This window comes from Lepidochelys olivacea (genome assembly GCF_965140295.1).
Source record: "Lepidochelys olivacea isolate rLepOli2 genome assembly, chromosome: 2".
NCBI lineage: Eukaryota > Metazoa > Chordata > Testudines > Cheloniidae > Lepidochelys > Lepidochelys olivacea.
This window is the reverse complement of record NC_140412.1, coordinates 133,308,994-133,326,584: the sequence shown is the minus strand read 5'-3', so window position 1 is coordinate 133,326,584 and position 17,591 is coordinate 133,308,994. Positions and strand designations below refer to the sequence as shown.

Below are 17,591 nucleotides of genomic sequence, written 5' to 3'. Positions count from 1 at the left end.
TTCCTCTAGATGCTCACAAATTTATTCTTGGTAATGACAATGAGAAAGACTGGGGGATGGGGGGCAGAAGAGAGAGAGAAGAGATTCATAAAGCATTACCACCAAATCCACCCTAATGTAGAATTCAATAACCAAAGAAAGTACATTGAATGGCAAAACAACAAATTCAGATATCACAACAAGCACAAGAATAGCTACTGGTGAAACACCTTTAACAAATACTAAAATAAAGGTAAGAAGTTCAGCTGTTTATAGCATCCCAGCTGAAGGTTAAAATGGCAGACTTGTCATGAAAGTGGATCCAATCCAGATGGGATGAATCTATCCATCAATTGAAGGTGGTGATGGGGAGATAAAGAGACCAAAAAATATCTATAAAAAAGCAATAACAGACTTTTATCAGGTATCACTGGAAAGACTGACAAGAAAACAAATTGTGCACAATATACAATGACTTTTCAAAAAGTGTGACGAGGTGGGAAAAAAATCAATAAATGTTAAAGAAAAGAATGATCAAAAACCTGCAATGAAAGCATCAAGACTGATTACAGTAAATGGTGAGATGTAACACTAACTCTGAATCACAGGGAAGTTTCTTAGAATATATTCTTTAACAATCATCTCAGACACAGCCCATCAACAGGAAAAAATATATGTTTTTCTCCACACAAGCTAGATGTTGATGCTTCACCATAGCATTAGCAGTGTTCTGGGTTAAAATAAAACACACTGATTTATTACCCAAAATGTTGTCCTAAAATAGCCTGGAAGAGTCTGAGTAATCCCTAAAAGCTGATGATCAGGATACATAATTTGTAATGTGGCTGTGAATTAAAGCCAGGAATTCAGACTGATATGAAATGAGGTTTGTTATCTATAGAAGAATCAAACAAGCTCTACCCTAGAGTGACTAGTGAGAGGACAATAAGAAGTGAACTACTACAGATAAGAAGAAGAAATCATTACTTTATGTGCTCTTGACTTTGAGGACAACATTGATCTGTTCTCTACCAACCTTTTCACTATGTAGATAATAAAGTGACTGCTGAAGAGACAGAGAATCATGAGCTTAATTGCAAGTAATACCCTATTCGAGAGTATAGAATTTGAAAAAAGGGAGGAGTAAAACTGGTGAGTTTTCTTCATAGAAAGTTGTCTTATTGGAGACAGAACTGGCAGAAGTAACTGGCGTGTAGTCTGATTACAGATGACTGGAAGGTATTGCAAGGAATGAATATAAGCTAGCAACTATAAGACAAAAAAATAAAAATTAACCCAAAAACATACAAAAATTGCCGTGCTGTTTCTATAGTTGTGATGTGACACTGCAGCAACAAACCAAAGACAACTGGAGAGACTTCACGCAGATCTGCTGTATTTTTCATGACAGCAGCATTCCCTGACATCAATAGTGTACATGAAGAAATAACACTCTCACTGTTGTAATACCATCTGCAGAAAAGGCCTCTAAGGCCATGTCTACACTAAAAAGTTAAGTCAACTTCATCTAAGTCCACATCGAGCTTCTGATTTAAGCAAGTTGATCTTGCATTTCCATACTACGCTCATTGTGTCGGCGGAGTGCATCTTCACTAGCAGCATTTGCATCGATACACAGAGCACTGCACTGTGGGTAGCTATCCCACAGCGCATGTAGCCGAGTGGAATTTTGGATTGGACTTGCAATGCCTTATGGGACTAAAACATTGGCGCAGGTGGTATGGGAACATGGCATTAGCCTCCCATGATGCACTTAACTCTCCCTTCCCTGAAATCAACGGCAAACAAACCAAGCCTTTTTCGAGCCTTTTTTTGTAAGCCTGGGTTACCCACATGGTTGCCATAGCACGATAAGCATAGACCCCACTCAGCTGTACACTGTAGTTGTCAGCATTACAAGCACCTCACACCTTATCCTGCAGTATTTACACAGCCGATACAGGAGCTGCTGCACAGAACAATGTGCTGCCACGCAAGCAGCCCTGCTGGAAGACATAGTGCGGAGCAATTCTCAGTTGCTGGCGACAGTCACGCAACACCTTGACACAGTTGAGCACCATTTCTGGGCCCAGAAAACGAGCACTGACTGGCGGGACCACATTGTTATGCAGTTATGGGATGATGAGCAGTGGCTGCAGAACTATTGAATGTGTAAGACCACTTTCCAGGAACTGTGCGAAGAGCTTTCCCCAACCCTGAAGTGCAGCAATACTAAAATGAGAGTTGCTCTGACAGTGGAGAAATGAGTGCCGATAGCTCTGTGGAAGCTTGCAACACCAGACAGCTATCGGTCAGAAGGGCATCAATTTGGAGTGGGTAAATCTAGCGATCCAAGCTTGCAGGGCCATCAACAGACTTCTGCTAAGAAGGGTAGTGACTCTGGGCAACATGCAGGACATAGGGGATGGTTTTGCCGTGATGGGGTTCCCTAATTGCGGAGGGATGATAGATGGAACACATGTCCCTATCTTGGCACCATACCACCAAAGAGTACGTAAACTGAAAGGGATACTTTTCAGTGGTGTTGCAAGTGCTGGTGGACCACAGAGGCCATTTCACCAACATGAACGTTGGATGGTCAGACAAGATGCATGACGTGCTCATCTTTAGAAACACAGGTCTGTTCAGAAAGCTGCAAGCAGGGACTTCCTTTCTAGACTGCAAAATAATAATTTTTGATGTTGAAATGCCAGCCATGATCCAGCCTACCCCTTACTCCCATGGCTCATGGAGCCATATACAGGCAGCCTAGACAACAGTAAGGACCGGTTCAACCATAGGCTGAGCAAAGACAGAATGGTGATGGGATGTGCCTTTGGACGTTTAAAAGGTTGCTGGCATTGTTTGCATACTAGGTTAAACCTCAGTGAAAGCAATATCTCCATTGCTATTGCTGTCTGCTGTGTGCTCCACAGTATCTGTGAAAGAAAGGGAGGAAAGTTTCTGCAGGGGTGGAAGGTTAAGGCAGATCGCTTGGCAGCCAATTTTGAGCAGCCAAACACCAGGGCAATAAGAAGAGCACATTGAGGGTCTCTATATCTCAGTAAGGTGTAGAAAACAAATTTCAGCAATGAGCCAGAGTAATGTGACACGTATCTGTGTTGTTCCTTCCCAAAATGTCCCCGCGATCTGCATTTTCTCCCCTGTATACTCCACCCCCACCAACCACTTTGTGTTCAATGAATAAAGAGCCCTTTCTCCTCAATCAGTTAAGTTTTATTATGCACATAAACACAAAGAGACAGCAAAGAAAAGTAAGATAACCTGGGGCAAAAGGGCTGATAACACGATGGGAGGAGAAACAAGGAAAGCTTGCTTACAGAAGCACTGCAATAACAATCAAAGGTGTCGAAATGGGCACCTTCTGGTCCTGGTACCCTCCCCTGGTGTTGAGTGCAAGGGATAACAGACTTTCCCAGCCTCCGCCTCACAGGACATTTGTGGGAGGAGGATGTAGAACTGGGTGATGATGGCAGCACGTTCAGCATAGGCTGCAGAGGGACTCCAGCATCCAGGTGACCTTTTTTGAGCCTCAAGCAGACACTTCAACATGTCTGATTGCTCCTTCATAATCCGCAGCATCTCTTCCTGCATGATATGCTCTTGTTCCATGCATGCTCACCTGTACTCCCTGACTATACCCAGGTTCCCGGATAGTGTGATCTCTATGCTCTGAGCTCCATCTTGTCACTCTTGAACTCATTGAACATGTCCTGCCGAGTCTTCTTTTTCCACCTTCTAATCTGGGAAAGTCTGTGTCCCGGTGTGGAGGATGGACACATGGAGACAAGGCTTCAGCTGCAAGGAATGCAAAGTACAAGGGTAGCATTGACAGTTCATACATTGTTTCTGGTGCAAGGTTAATATTTTTAATTAAAAACCCCACCCCTCAATACACTTCACTGCAAGCCACAACATAATAATGAGTTAATAGCCACTGGCTATTGCAAGAGTCAGTTTGCTGCTCCAGCCATGGAGAATAAGGCCACAAGTTATGGGCGAGAGGTCTTGTGCTGCTGCCTTTGTGAAGACATCCTTGGGATCACAAGTTGGAACTTGAGAAAAGCCCCCTTTCCCCAGGAACCTGAATGGTGCTTGAGGACAGGCACTAGGGTAAAGCCCCTGAAATAGTTTGGTTTTTAACAAAAGCAGCACCGAGGGGAAGGAGACAAACAAGAAGCTGCCACCCTCTTTTTTTCAATGCTGCTTGCAATGCACACTGATCCCTTCCAACTGCAACCATTGCACATTTGGGAAAGTGTGGTTGTGTGACCCAGATTTCACCAGAGAGGGGGTGGGTTACTTGTTGAATTGTTTGCGGTATAAGGGCTAGCATTGAAAACTCCCCCCCGTTTCTCCCAAGTGACCCTATGTGATATCACTCTCCTGAGGGTATCATAGATGGCAAGGAAGCAGATGCTGCAATGCTGTGTGCTGCAATGATACCAGCAGAGTTAATAATGGAGTGGCACAGGAAAGTGTCCTACCATGGTGGACAAAACAAGGAAGCCCTTCCCAGAAACCTTCTGCAAAGGATTGCAGAATACCTTCATGAAAGCTTCCTAGAGATCTCCATGGAGGATTCCCAGGCCATCCCTAGGCACATAAATAGTATTTTTCAGAAGGCACTCTCTGCGAAGCTGGAGTGGCCACCGATACCCACTACACCAACTTTTTTGTTCAGATTAAACATTAAAAATAATAGAATGTAACTCTTAGAGTTTGATTGGAAATGTGTACTCACTAGAGTTGCCTTCCCCAGCATCATACTCTGACGCCAACTGATCCTGTGAAGTGATGGGCTCCAGGGTTAAATACTGTTCTTGGCTGTTGGGGAGAACTGATCCTCCATTTGCCTGCCCTTCTCCCACAATCTTGGCATAGATGCCAACATTTCTTCTGCTGGATCGGAGTTCTGCCTGCACAGAGTTTTCTTCCCACACAGCAATAAGATCCACCACCTCCTGTGTACTCCATGCTGGAGTGCGTTTTCAGCCTTGAGTCTCCATTCTCTTCCTCCTCCTCCTCAACAACAATGTCCTCCTTGTTGTTGTTCAAGGGTGCCCGGGGTTCCTGGGAGATATTCACAGAGTGTTTTGGGGTAGTGGTGGGGTGGTCACCGAGAATTGCATGCAGCTTCTCATAAAAGTGGCATGTCTGTGGGGCAGAACAAGAACAACTTTTCGCTTCCCCTGTCTTCTGGTACACTTGCCGAAGCCCCTTTATTTTCACATGGCACTGCTGCATGTCCCTGGTGTAGCCCTTCTCCCCCAATCTTGGCATAGATGCCAACATTTCTTCTGCTGGATCGGAGCTCTGCCTGCACAGACTTTTCTCCCCACACAGCAATAAGATTCACCACCTCCTGTGTACTCCATGCTGGAGTGCATTTTCAGCCTTGAGTCTCTATCATCAGCTATGCCAGCATGCTCTCCATGCTGCTCAAACAGGAAATGAAAATTCAAAAGTTCCAGGGGCTTTAACAGGGGAGCAGCTGTTTCCTGTTTAACTGGCTGATGTGCAGCGGAGTTGAAAGTGCTTTCCAGAGCAGTCACAGTGGAGCATTGTGGGACACCTCCTGGAGGCCAGTTCATTCGAATTATACAACAGAGTAGTAGAGTAGCATGTGTGTTGGTCACACCATTGTAGATAGCACCAAACTGTTAAATCATGTTCCTGAAATATTCAACAGCCAAAGCCAGGATTGTAGCAGTTTGAAAACTTGAGACTGATTCTCCTCTCCCTTTACATTGATGTAAAACAGCCATTACACCACTGATGTAAATGGACTTACACTGGTGTAAGAGAGAGGTGAAGAGAGGTGAACTCTACTCATGCTACAGATAGAGTAATTATACACTATCCCCATGTCGACCCATGGATATTGAATCAAGAGCTCCCCCTCTCGCGGAGGAGTACAGAAGTTGACTTCACAAGCCACTTAGATCAGCAGAAAGGACTCAGTAGTTTAGACCCATACATTATTAGATTGACTTTACATGGCTTATGTCAACCTAAGTTTGTAGTGTAGACCAGGCCTTTGAGACATTACTTCCAGGAATTATATTTCTTCCTGGAGGTGGGGGAGAATTAATATATGTTGGTTGTCGGGCATAGCAGATATGAATTCAAAGCATTAAAATAAAACATGTGGATCTCTACTTATTAGTATCTCTGTGTGGAGAAAAATCTTGCTAGCTCCAGGTCAGAAACAATAGATCAATTAAGTAGTCAGTATCCATGAAGGAGTCATGGATTCAGACAGGAACAAACAACCGTAAGCAAAGTAGTGTTGCACCTTTTGTTTTAAATGATATCTAGTCAGTTAGAAAGCCTCTTATCAGTCACCTGAAGAGCTATCAAAGACTGGCCAGTTAGAGTGGCTGATAAAAAGTGCAGAGCAGCTAGAAAGGATTTATGGTGATATCTGGAGCTGGGAGAAAAGGTAGATAATGTGCTTTAAGCTGAAAGCAAGGTAGTGGAAGGAGAAGGGGCTGAGGGAGAGATTCCAAGTATGGGGGAAAGACTCATGGAATCAAGGCTGGGAGTTGAGATAGAGACAGAGACCCCAGGAAGGGGTCCAAAAGTTAGCAGGAGACTAAAAGAAAGAATCAAGAACACTCGGGGGCAGAAAGACACCAAGGGGAAGACTGACCAAAGGCTTGGACATTCAGAGAGAAGGGTACTTCCAAGGGGTGGGGGTTAGGGAGAGACTTTTAGAAAGGGGAAAGAATTGGGGAGAGAAACAAATGGAGACTTACAGAATATATCAGATAATCTGTGGAAGAGAAACATGGTGAGGGGGGTTAGAGATGCTGAGCAAGATAGAAGTTGGGATTCTATTGCATAGTGAGGGTGAAAGAAAATCTGAGAAGAGAATGAGTGGGGAAGTGGGAGAAGAGAACCAAGGGGATATAACAAGGGGATTGTTCCGTGACCTAAGGAGGAATGAAACAGTAGGGAAGCGAGAAATGGGGATGGAGCTAAAAGCATTAGAAACAGGAGAAAAGAAGGGGATGGAGGGAGAGATTTAGATCCTTCTACATTATGATAGTTACTGTGCTGGGCTGGACAGTTAAAATAATCTGGTCTTGCAGGGTAGATGGGAAAGAACTGTATTTAACCAATGGGGCTAATTCACCTCTCTCTTACACCAGTGTAAGTCCATTTACATCAGTGGTGTAATGGCCGTTTTACATCAATGTAAAGGGAGAGGAGAATCAGTCTCAAGTTTTCAAACTGCTACAGTCCTGGCTTTGGCTGTTGAATATTTCAGGAACATGATTTAACAGTTTGGTGCTATCTACAATGGTGTGACCAACACACATGCTAATATGTTATATGCTGTATTTTACTACATGCACGTGTTGAAGGAAAATGTGAAGGGGCTAGCTATGTGCCTGGACCACTCCCACAGCAAGGTTAGAGTCACAAACAGGATGAACCCAAGAGACCTATATGTCAGCTAGCTCACAGTAATGACGGCTGGTGATGCCCACCCCCCACTCTACATCTTAAATGCCAGTGAGCCAGAGAATGAACAAACAAAGGACTCCCAGCCCAAAGCAAGCTCTCCATACCTAAGCTTTTAAATGTCCTCAAATTACCTCTCATTAAAAATAAAACCTTTTTCTCTCTGTTTTCCTGACTCGTACAAAGCACCCCTGATTATTTTTTTGCTGCATCTGGCCCATTATGATGAGCCATCATCATAATTCAGTGTGACTGAATGATGATAAACCATCAAAATTCAATCATACTAGCCTTTCTCTCCAAACATATAATTCAAATAATCACTTTTTTATGAGAGGCCAGTAATTCAGTTCACTTTGATATTTTTTCCTGTTGGCATTTATAAACTCCACTTCGCAAAAGTTCAGCTAGACACCTGCTGACTTAAGAAAGAAAGAGTCAGTAGAAGTGAACAAATTATATGTTTTATGTAAATCGACTCCAGAGGGTTATTTTTGTCTTGGACTTCCTGCTGTTCTCTTTTAGAACTAGTGTGGGTAACTGTCCCCAGTCACCCGTTAGTGATACAAGGCAGCAGGCTTCAGGAGGAAAACTGCTTACAATAACTGAGCTTTCTAAAACAAAAATATTTTTGGATCTGTCCATCCTGCATGAGAAAAGAAATATATCTAGCACTGTGCCAAAAAAAAAAATCTAAATCAATGATATTATTGAGGAACCAATAAGTAACAGGAACTGCTAGCATGTTGCTGCTGCTTTAAATACAGCACTGATCAAGCAGCAGCAAAATGCATGGACATATAATTAATACCTAAGGTAAAACTGTCATAGGGTAATACAAAGCTGAGCTACACTTTATCTTACATTATAAAAAATAACTGAAGATGAACCTGTGAGGCTGTGGTCTAAAATAAACTGGAGATTTACTTTTCCTTTCATTTATTTTATTCTTTCCATAAATTGCATAGATTATTTACACAGTCAGATGCCTCTGAAAATAAAGTAAACAGTGTAGTTGTACAGAAATGTAAGAATGTAACTTTTTTTCCCAAAGTGCAGTTACCCAGGAGTGCAAAACTATTGAAGTATTTAAGAATAGCACTGCATTTCCTCTTCTGCTGACATGCATAATGTATTGTATGAGTGAACTATGGACAGGCAGATAAAGAAAACTAACATGTGATGTTCAATTTGAAATCTTGCTAGCTTGTTATTACTACAACCTTCCAGCTTTTGTTGACCTTTGTGTATAACTGATGAAAAAGAAAATGCTTTATTATAACTCTGTGAAACAGGAACTGGTAGCTTCACTAATTAAAATTTAGCTGCCTTACAAGAATAACATATCTTCCTTACCCATTTCAGACATCTCTGGCACAGTAACAATGTAAGGTCCATCTGTAAATTTTGGTGCATTGTCATTGATGTCCTGCACTTTGATAATGAACTCAGATTCAGGCTCGAGTGGCTTGTTCGTCCGTCTGTCAATAGCCTGAGCATGCAGCACATAGTGTGTCTTCTGTTCTCGATCTAGGCTTTTGGTTGAATGGATGTCTCCCGTAGTGTCATCAATAATAAATATAGTTCCAGCCCCTTCTCCCGTAAGGATATACTTGACTGATCCATCACCTTTGTCAGAATTGGAGTGTAGCTGAAAAATATACACAAACACACAATATCATGTAAAATCATATTTAATATAACATGTCATATAACACGATGTAATGCATCTGTATGCTGTTAATACTGGTCTAGAAAAAACTCCTCCCTGGCTGCTGTAATGTTCTGTGCACAAGTTTAGCCAACTCATACTTATTCTGCTGTGGGTTACCTCATCATAACTGATCTGCTTGAGTTCCATAGGGATCTCCCTCCAGTCAGTGAGCTTCTTCAACTCTGTCGTGGTACCAGCAAGTACATGAAAACAATATTCCTATCAGTTGCCTTTTTTTAAGGCTCGCATCAAACTGAGTCAGCACTGCTGGAGCAATACCTTGAGCACTGTGTCTGAAACACCTATACTGATGAGCTAAGGCAATATGATTAAGTTTTACTTCACTGATTATGGTTCAGATCCAATCACCCATAAGTCATCTAGTATGGCCCCATGCACAATACCATTTGTAATAACTGGAAGCTGGTGATAGCACCTGAGTGACAGATGCCCCCCCTCCCCCGCCTTGTTTTACCTCTGCCTAAAACATAACTACTTTTCCACTTTCTTCTATTGGAAAGTCACCTAATCTGCTGACCCCTGTATTATCCATTATAAAGTAATGGAGTTTGAATGGTCTATATCTTAACTACTGCTAGCATATCTATTTAAAATATGTAATTATTTCATCCTTTGAATAGGACAAAAAACAACCAAAAAACTCCTTGTGAACTTAAATAAATACCAAATTGTATTAAAAATGAAGGCTAAAAATCTATGTATCCAGGCTTTCCCCTACTAAATTCATAAAAAGGGAGCCTAGAAATCTGTTTGCCACAGAAAAACCATGGAAAAATGCAGAATTTCAGCTTTTACAGGAAAAATCTTTAGTTTTTACATTTAATGTAAAGATAAAAACTGGTAGCTTCACTCACTGCAAGTTATCTGCCTTATGAGAATAACATTTTCCTTACCCATTTCAGACATCTCTGAACTCATACAGCAGAATTCCATTTAGCCATCTTATATTATCAGGCTCAGACAGTCAGCCCTAGGCCACTGGAGCTCAGTTAATATGGAGAGCCAGAGGCTCGGGTAAATGGGGTTCTACTGTATATCAATAAAACACTGTTCAACTAATATCTATACATATTATGGCTAGGGAAAGCAAAGTTCAACATTTCATTTTAATCACAAAAGACATAGATTTTTATGTTTCTTTTAATTCGAGAATTTTGGGGGTTTTAACCATGGAAAACTAGTGGTTATCTACATTAAAAACAAATCTGTGTTCTCTGGCAGGAGGGCATCATTATTTGATGGGTTGAAAGGTTTTTATTAACATCACCTTGATAAGAGGAGAGTGAATTTTGTACAATGCTGACCAAAGTGAGAATACAGTTATCAACATCTGTCCCAATCCTCACATTCTCCTCAAGTGACATTAAATTGGAGAAATAGACTTTATGATTTTAAGTACTGACTCATTCTCATACTCACTGAATTTGCTTGAATAGCACAAATTGTATTCTTCTAGCATGTGTTAGCACTAAATATCTGGCATTATTAACTTTCCTTGAAGAATCTGAGTAAAATATATCGAGAATACCAACAAATGTTATTAATTCAATTAATGCAACACATGGTGTTGCTTTCCAGTTGCCTGTCCAATTTGTGCCTCTCCATTAGTGTACAATTTCCTTTCAAACCTCATTTTAGAAACCATTTTAGGACATAGAGTATAATGTAAAATGAGATAGTTAAGGGAGATTGTAACCTTCTTGTTTATGCTTTGTCAAGTCAGAAGCTGCAGACACTTTCTTATCACCCCTTCTACCTACTTCCTTCTTTGGAAACTCAGTTTTATGTTGGAAAGGCATTTGAGGTTGTGATTTATAAAGGTAAAAGACATATGTAGTCACTTGACGTTTTTCATTGTGGTTCTATCAGCTAGGCATGGTTGATGTTGCACATCATTTATACTGTGTTCTGTATTTAACATTGCTGGGGAAAGTCTAATAAAATTAAAGGCCAGATTCTCAGCTGATATAAATCAGCATAGCTCCATTGTAGCCCGTGTACCTACACAGATTGAAGCTAGTGGATGACCTGGCCTAACAATTAAGATCAAATTAAAAAGTTATAAAATTCCATAACTCTGAACTTATTTTTTAAGTCTGAAAAATAATAAAAAAAAAATGTGTGGGGAGGGAGACAAAGTTGTACTGAGAGAGTGTGTGCGCGCAACCATCTAGTCCTGAAAGGGGATCTTTCTATTTTTACATATCTCATTTTTTATTCCTTTGGGCCACATTCTGCATTCAGATACATGCACATATCTCACAGACTTAAACAGAATTGGTGCTTGTATTATCAAAGGGAGGATCTGTTTATATGTAAGTAATTTATAATGCTCAGAGTGCTCAGTCTTGTAATGCTTATAAACCCAAAACACTCACCAAGCTGGAATTTGCCCTGTGAGAAAACTGGAATATCAGGACCAGGATGTTGGTCCATCTGGTGAAATAGCAAGAATTCTCATGTGCATCATTGCTAATTCCACTTTTATGGATAGATTACTATGTGCCATAATTTTTAGGCCAGTAGAATTTATTTCAGAAAGCACAAGTGGTCTAATTTCTTATTAAACCTGCAGACAAGCTGCATGCGGCAGATCGTTCCAAATCCACCCCTGGTATAAAGCTCTGAAGTCAATGGAGCTGTCCCAGCAATGTGCAGAAGCCTACTCCATGCTATAAGGAGATAACAGGGAAAATTCCCTCCTCATTCTCTTTCTTTAATACTCTGTGTGTGTAGTTGTTGTCCAAGCCCAGAACACTGGTAAGAAATTAACAGACTGAGCAATACAGACTGAATGGGCTCAACCACTTCCTCACTTCAGCTTTGTAAGATTTTTCTGTAAAGACGCCACTACTCAAGGCAGTTCTACTAGTCCACCAGAGAAGGGAACTTTTAAAAATTGTCTGTAGCAGGCTGCTTCTAAGTATGAAATACCTTAGGATATAAAAACTTTCCAAAACCACTGGCATGCTCAGGGAACTGAACAGTATTGGACTGATTTTTATTGTGGGGTGGGGGTGGAGGGGAGGACAGAGGGGAAGGAAGCTTAGCACTAGCTGTCAGAATGAAAATTCAGGTATATTTTCAGTCAGGAGAATCTTGACTCTCACAGGTAAACTATAGGAAGTAAGAAACATGTACCAGCAATGAAATATTCCTCTGCTCACAGGTGTCAACAAATTATATGCTTGTCCTGCTACATCTTATGTGAAAATTACCCTGCAAGCTATTAAAGGAAAATTTGTGCTGGGATAATTAAGGGAAGACAATGAGTTGGATTACATTAGCAAAACCTGAAACCCTTCAGATTTTTAATTGTGTCTTTCACACTTCCATTGTAAAGCAACTGCTGAAAGAAACTGGCAGAAAATGATTTGGGTGCCTCTTTTTCTGCTTTTTGATATGTTTCCTTCAGTCATTCCCCCACTTATGAGGGAGTTGGTCTTTCCCCCCCCCTGCATACTGCTAAATCATCCCCAGTAGAAAAAATGTATCCCTGTGGCTCACAAAGAAAAAATGACTAGAAGATGGTCCAATGGTTAGGACACTAGGCAGGGGCTCTGGAAATCTGGATTTAATTGTCTGTTCTGCCACTGAATTCCTGTGTGACCTTGGGCAAGTCACTTAGGGCTTGTCCTCATGACATGATAAAGTACATTAGAGGGGTGTGATTTATAGAATGTGCTGCACTCTAACTGCCCAACACAGACCTTGCTGGCACACATTAAAAGGCACCTAATTCATATTATTCTTATTCATGCCAGCAGTATTTACATGGAGTTTTACCGTAGACAAGCCCTTACTCTTATTTGCCACAGTTCCCTATTTGTAAAATAGGATGTTAGGGTTCTTGGGATACCTAGGACTGTGAATCACCTTGTTAATCCTAACTCTAGAGAGAGGGAATCTTTCTTGTGGTAGCTGCATGACAGATAGGTCCACCAGCCTTACAGCCACTCGAGCACTCTCCTCTAGGCTATGGCATCCCTGACGTCACCTCACAGGTTAACAATAGGGACACCACTATCCCCGAGTCCCTTTGAATTATTCTCCTGTGATATCCAGCCACTGCTACTGGCTACTCACAGAAATTCCAAATCCTCTGCCCCCAAAGGTACAGTGTACCCCAGTTTACCTGTTTCACCTTATACCACTACTCCCGTGAACCACACGGCACTTGTGAACACTTACAAGAAAACAGAAGTAGGTTTATTTAAGAAAAAATAACTAGAAATGAGAGAAAGTGATGGACGCAACTGGATACAACATGAAATAGCAAAATGCAAACTGGATCTACACTTATCAATAGTTACCTCTCCAATATAATAAAGTAGGTTCTCCCACCCCAAAGTTCAGTCTGTTGCAGAGCTGTCTGGCTTCACAGGAACCACGATTCAAATATTCATGATGCCTCCTCCCCACACTCCACCAGGTGTCTCCTCAGTGAATGGACCCAGAGTGCTTCTCCCACCCGTGTTATACTGAAAACAGATTTTTTTTCTATTCACAGATAGGAAGAAATCCTGTCTCATTGTAAACTTTCTTTTTTACCTTTAACTTTAAGTGGTTTCAGTTGCTTGTTGTTGCCTCTGGTGATTTTCCATACAAAATCTTAGTATTCCACAAGGCTGAACAATTGAGCCTTGCACTGAATCACAGGCCAAACAGGACAGTGTGTCAATTCCCCTTTGACTAAATAGGCCATCACCAAGACACATCATGTCCTCGTGACTAATTACTACTCCAATATAAACACCTTATGACTTGAATATTACCCATATATGCATCTCCGAATAATCATGAATCTTGATAAGTTATGCGGTTTCTGTGGATACCTTTCATGTTACTCTTTATGGATAAATACCCTGTAAATCATGTGTTTGGTGTAGTGAGTTTGTCAGGTCTGAGGTTACTTAACTTTCCTAATAGATAACACAGAAAGATCAGATGCCAAGTTACCAATGCTTGTTTGGAACCCTATTTCCACTCCTTTCAATGACTACTATCCCTTTGAGGTCCCTCTATCAAAAGCAGTATCACTGAATCCAAATCCAGGAAGTCACAAACAAGACAACAAACCATAGACATGAGGAAAGAAGAATAAAGAGTGACCATCTTCTAGGTTAAAGCAGCTTTAGGTTATTAAAGTACATGAGCTCTGAGAGCCTCTGTGGCACATCTGCCCAAGACATAATCATTTATCCCTAAAGTCCCAGGTTTTTTTGTTGTTGTCCCCACCAAGACATTTTCTTCTCCCTATAAACTCCACAGACATGGTTGCTCATAAAAGAGCATTTCTACATGCAGGACACAGAGCCAAGATTTTCAGAATTGATTACATGATTTTGGGTGTCTCAGTTACTGGGTGCACAAATTAAGACACCTTGGATGAGTCTGATTTTCCAGAAAGTGCTGAGCACCCTGTGTTTTGGAAATCAGGTCCCTTCAAAGAGTCTCAAACAGGGCATCCAAAATCAAAGCACTTAAAATCACTAATCACTTTTGGAAATCTTGGCCATTCTGAGTCCGCTTCTGTGTCTCAGAAAACAAGATGTTTAATTATTCATTTGTCTTGTACTGGACATGACAAAAAATAAAGGCAGTCCTTGCCCTATAGAGATTACAGTCTAATAAACAACATTCTAAATGTTAGAGAAATAGAAAAGTGGGATAACGCAGATTTTCCCCCCCTTTCCTCCAAATTGTAAATACACGGAGAGGTTTGAATGGGAGTAGGTTAGTAGATAAACAAACTAGGATTAGGTCATCCACAAATAGATAGGGCAGGCTACATACTGAAATACTAGAAAGTATTTCAATATGTACCTTTCTCTGTAGGTAAGCCATACAAAAATAAAAGATAACATCTTCAATGGTGCCTGCATGACTTAGGAGCCTCAGCTCCATTTTAAAAAATTATCTAGGCACTTAGCAATCAAATCCCCTTTGACTTGAAATGAGACTTGGGCTCCTACATTATGTCGGCATAGCAGGGGAGTTACATCAGCGGGAGGAGCATTTCAGTGTGTACACTATTTTGTCAACAAAACTATATAGTGTAGAAAAGGCCTAAGTCTCTTCTGAAAATGAGATTTAGGCCATGAATCACTTAGGCACTTTTGAAGATTTTATCCAATATTGTTTATTTGGTAAAATTCCTCAACAGGACAAATACAATAAATATTCTGAATCTGTTCACTTCAAGAGGAAGCCAGACAAGTATTGCAGTATGCTTATTTTCCTTCTTTTATCCCTCACTCACCCCATCCCTGTCTTTATTTCTTTAAATGTGTTCCTGTTCTGAGAAACAAGAAAGTGAAAATAATAGCTGAAGAGTAAATCTGAAATATCACCTTTATCAAGTCAGTAGGCTTCATTTCTTGACATATTTAATAACAGTTTGACTTCAAGATGATTTATGATAGCTCTTTCATCTTTAACTGGTCTATTTCTCTAGCGTATGACTGATTTAGCAGAAGAGTGAGCAAGGTGTCCTTGTTTTGTTAAGACAAACATTTTTTTTTCCATTAATGCTATTATATGTCTAATTTTCTTTTATAATCCTCAAGATATCATAAAAAGGATTAAGTTTCTGAAAGGCACAGTGTTAATAGATTTCAGAGTAGCAGCTGTGTTAGTCTGTATCCGCAAAAGGAAAAGGAGTACTTGTGGTACCTTAGAGACTAAAAAAATTATTTGAGCATAAGCTTTCATAAGCTACTGCTCACTTCATCGGATGCATTCAGTGGAAAATACAGTGGGAAGATTATATATACACAGAGAACATGTTAATAGATGTAGTTTAAACTTCTCTTAGCTAATATCAGTTTTCCACAACTAATTTTAAAACCTCTAAATAAATGCCATACTATTTCAGAGACCTGCAATCTGAATTGCTAACTCACTAACTACACCACACAGGGATTTCAGTACAATATTTAAAACCCTCAGATCCGGAACTAGGTTATCACTATCAAGATCTGTGTGGCACCACTGTGTAGCTACTGAAAGTGATAATTGAGGAACAAGCTTTATTTCTCAGCAAGCTGGCTATACCTGCTTATTTGAATGATTTTGTAATTGTCACAGTTTAGGGCAACTGAACCTGTATTTCCCATGGATGGTTCACCATGGGCACCTACTCTTGGCTTTCAGCTCCCTAGCTGTTGTCTCTCTTAGGTGGAGATACGCATCTCTCTCTCCCTTCTGACTCTGTGCTTTTCCAGGCTGGAGAGTTCCCATTCCTTCACTGTGTCTTCCCAGCACAGACAGCTTGCCCTAGAATACCTGCTTCCTTTCCCTTCAGAGAAAGATAACAGTGTAATTGCTACAGATATAAGTTCCGCACAACTCTTCCTAAGCAAACTTTTTTCACTTGTAAGGTACAAAGCACTACAGAGAAAACAGATTAAAAACAATAAAAAACTGACAAGGCGTGCTAATAAGCTTACCAGAAGTCAACCCAATTTTCTGCTATGGATTTGGCAAGTGCAATCTTTTAACCTAGGGGAATCCTTATGGTTACAAGTTCATCAGAGTTTCAGCTCACAACAAGCACTCAGTGTTATGAGGACCCAGTAGGCCTAGTCCTTCCAAACCTCCCCTAAGGATTGGGGTCCTCCATGGACCTGTCCATTTGCTGGAACAGTAAGAAGGCCCTGAGGCACGTTAAACCGCAGGCTTTTATTCAGAAATCCTTTTTTTGACTGTTGCTCCTTGGAGACTCCAGTTGGAACTAGCATATGCATTTCTCCCCAAGGAGGGTGGTTTCAAAGGGTTGATAATGGAGGAAGTACATTAGTATTTCCCCTCTCTACTACAGGAGGATATACAATGCCGCAACTCTACATACTAAATTGCATTTTTAATACAATGTACCCCAAGGTGTTAGATCTAATACAATAAAGTTTAACTTAACTCTATAAAGTTTACCTTAACTCCATATGGTTCATTCGGTATATTGCCAATTGATCACAGTAATAACTAATATGTTATGAAAGTTCTAGTGCTACCTTATGAGGAGAAGGTAAGAATTGCTAGCAAATTTTATTAAAGCAAAATGTAACCATTGGTAGTCCCACTTGTTTGTGATTTTTTTTTTAATATTATACACACACATATACACACCTACCTAGAAAAAATGCTAATTTGCATCATACTAATGAAGGGATCATAATAAATACAGTAGTTATTTTACTATGGGGGTTGATTATTTCAAGCAAAACATGATGTGGGATTTTTTTGAACTTTAATTTTTTGGGGGGAACATATTTGTAGTAATTTAAATATAGTCACCATAGTTAATTAACCACAAAGAAGGAATTGGTTTCAGTGCTATATTTGAATACGACAGGAAGGATGGTCCTGTGGCTAGGGTGCTAGC

The 17,591-nt window shown here is 40.6% G+C and overlaps 1 protein-coding gene across 3 annotated transcripts in view; it reads right to left on the bottom strand.

Annotated features, from left to right (window-relative positions):
- The window catches only part of CDH18 (cadherin 18), an 849,773-nt gene that overhangs the window by 183,130 nt on the left and 649,052 nt on the right, over positions 1-17,591 (bottom strand). For all 3 annotated transcript variants that reach the window (XM_084618628.1, XM_084618629.1, XM_084618630.1), the window contains one exon: positions 8,830-9,124. In XM_084618628.1, the coding sequence (XP_084474754.1) occupies positions 8,830-9,124 (295 nt within the window). The remainder of the gene's footprint in view (positions 1-8,829; positions 9,125-17,591) is intronic.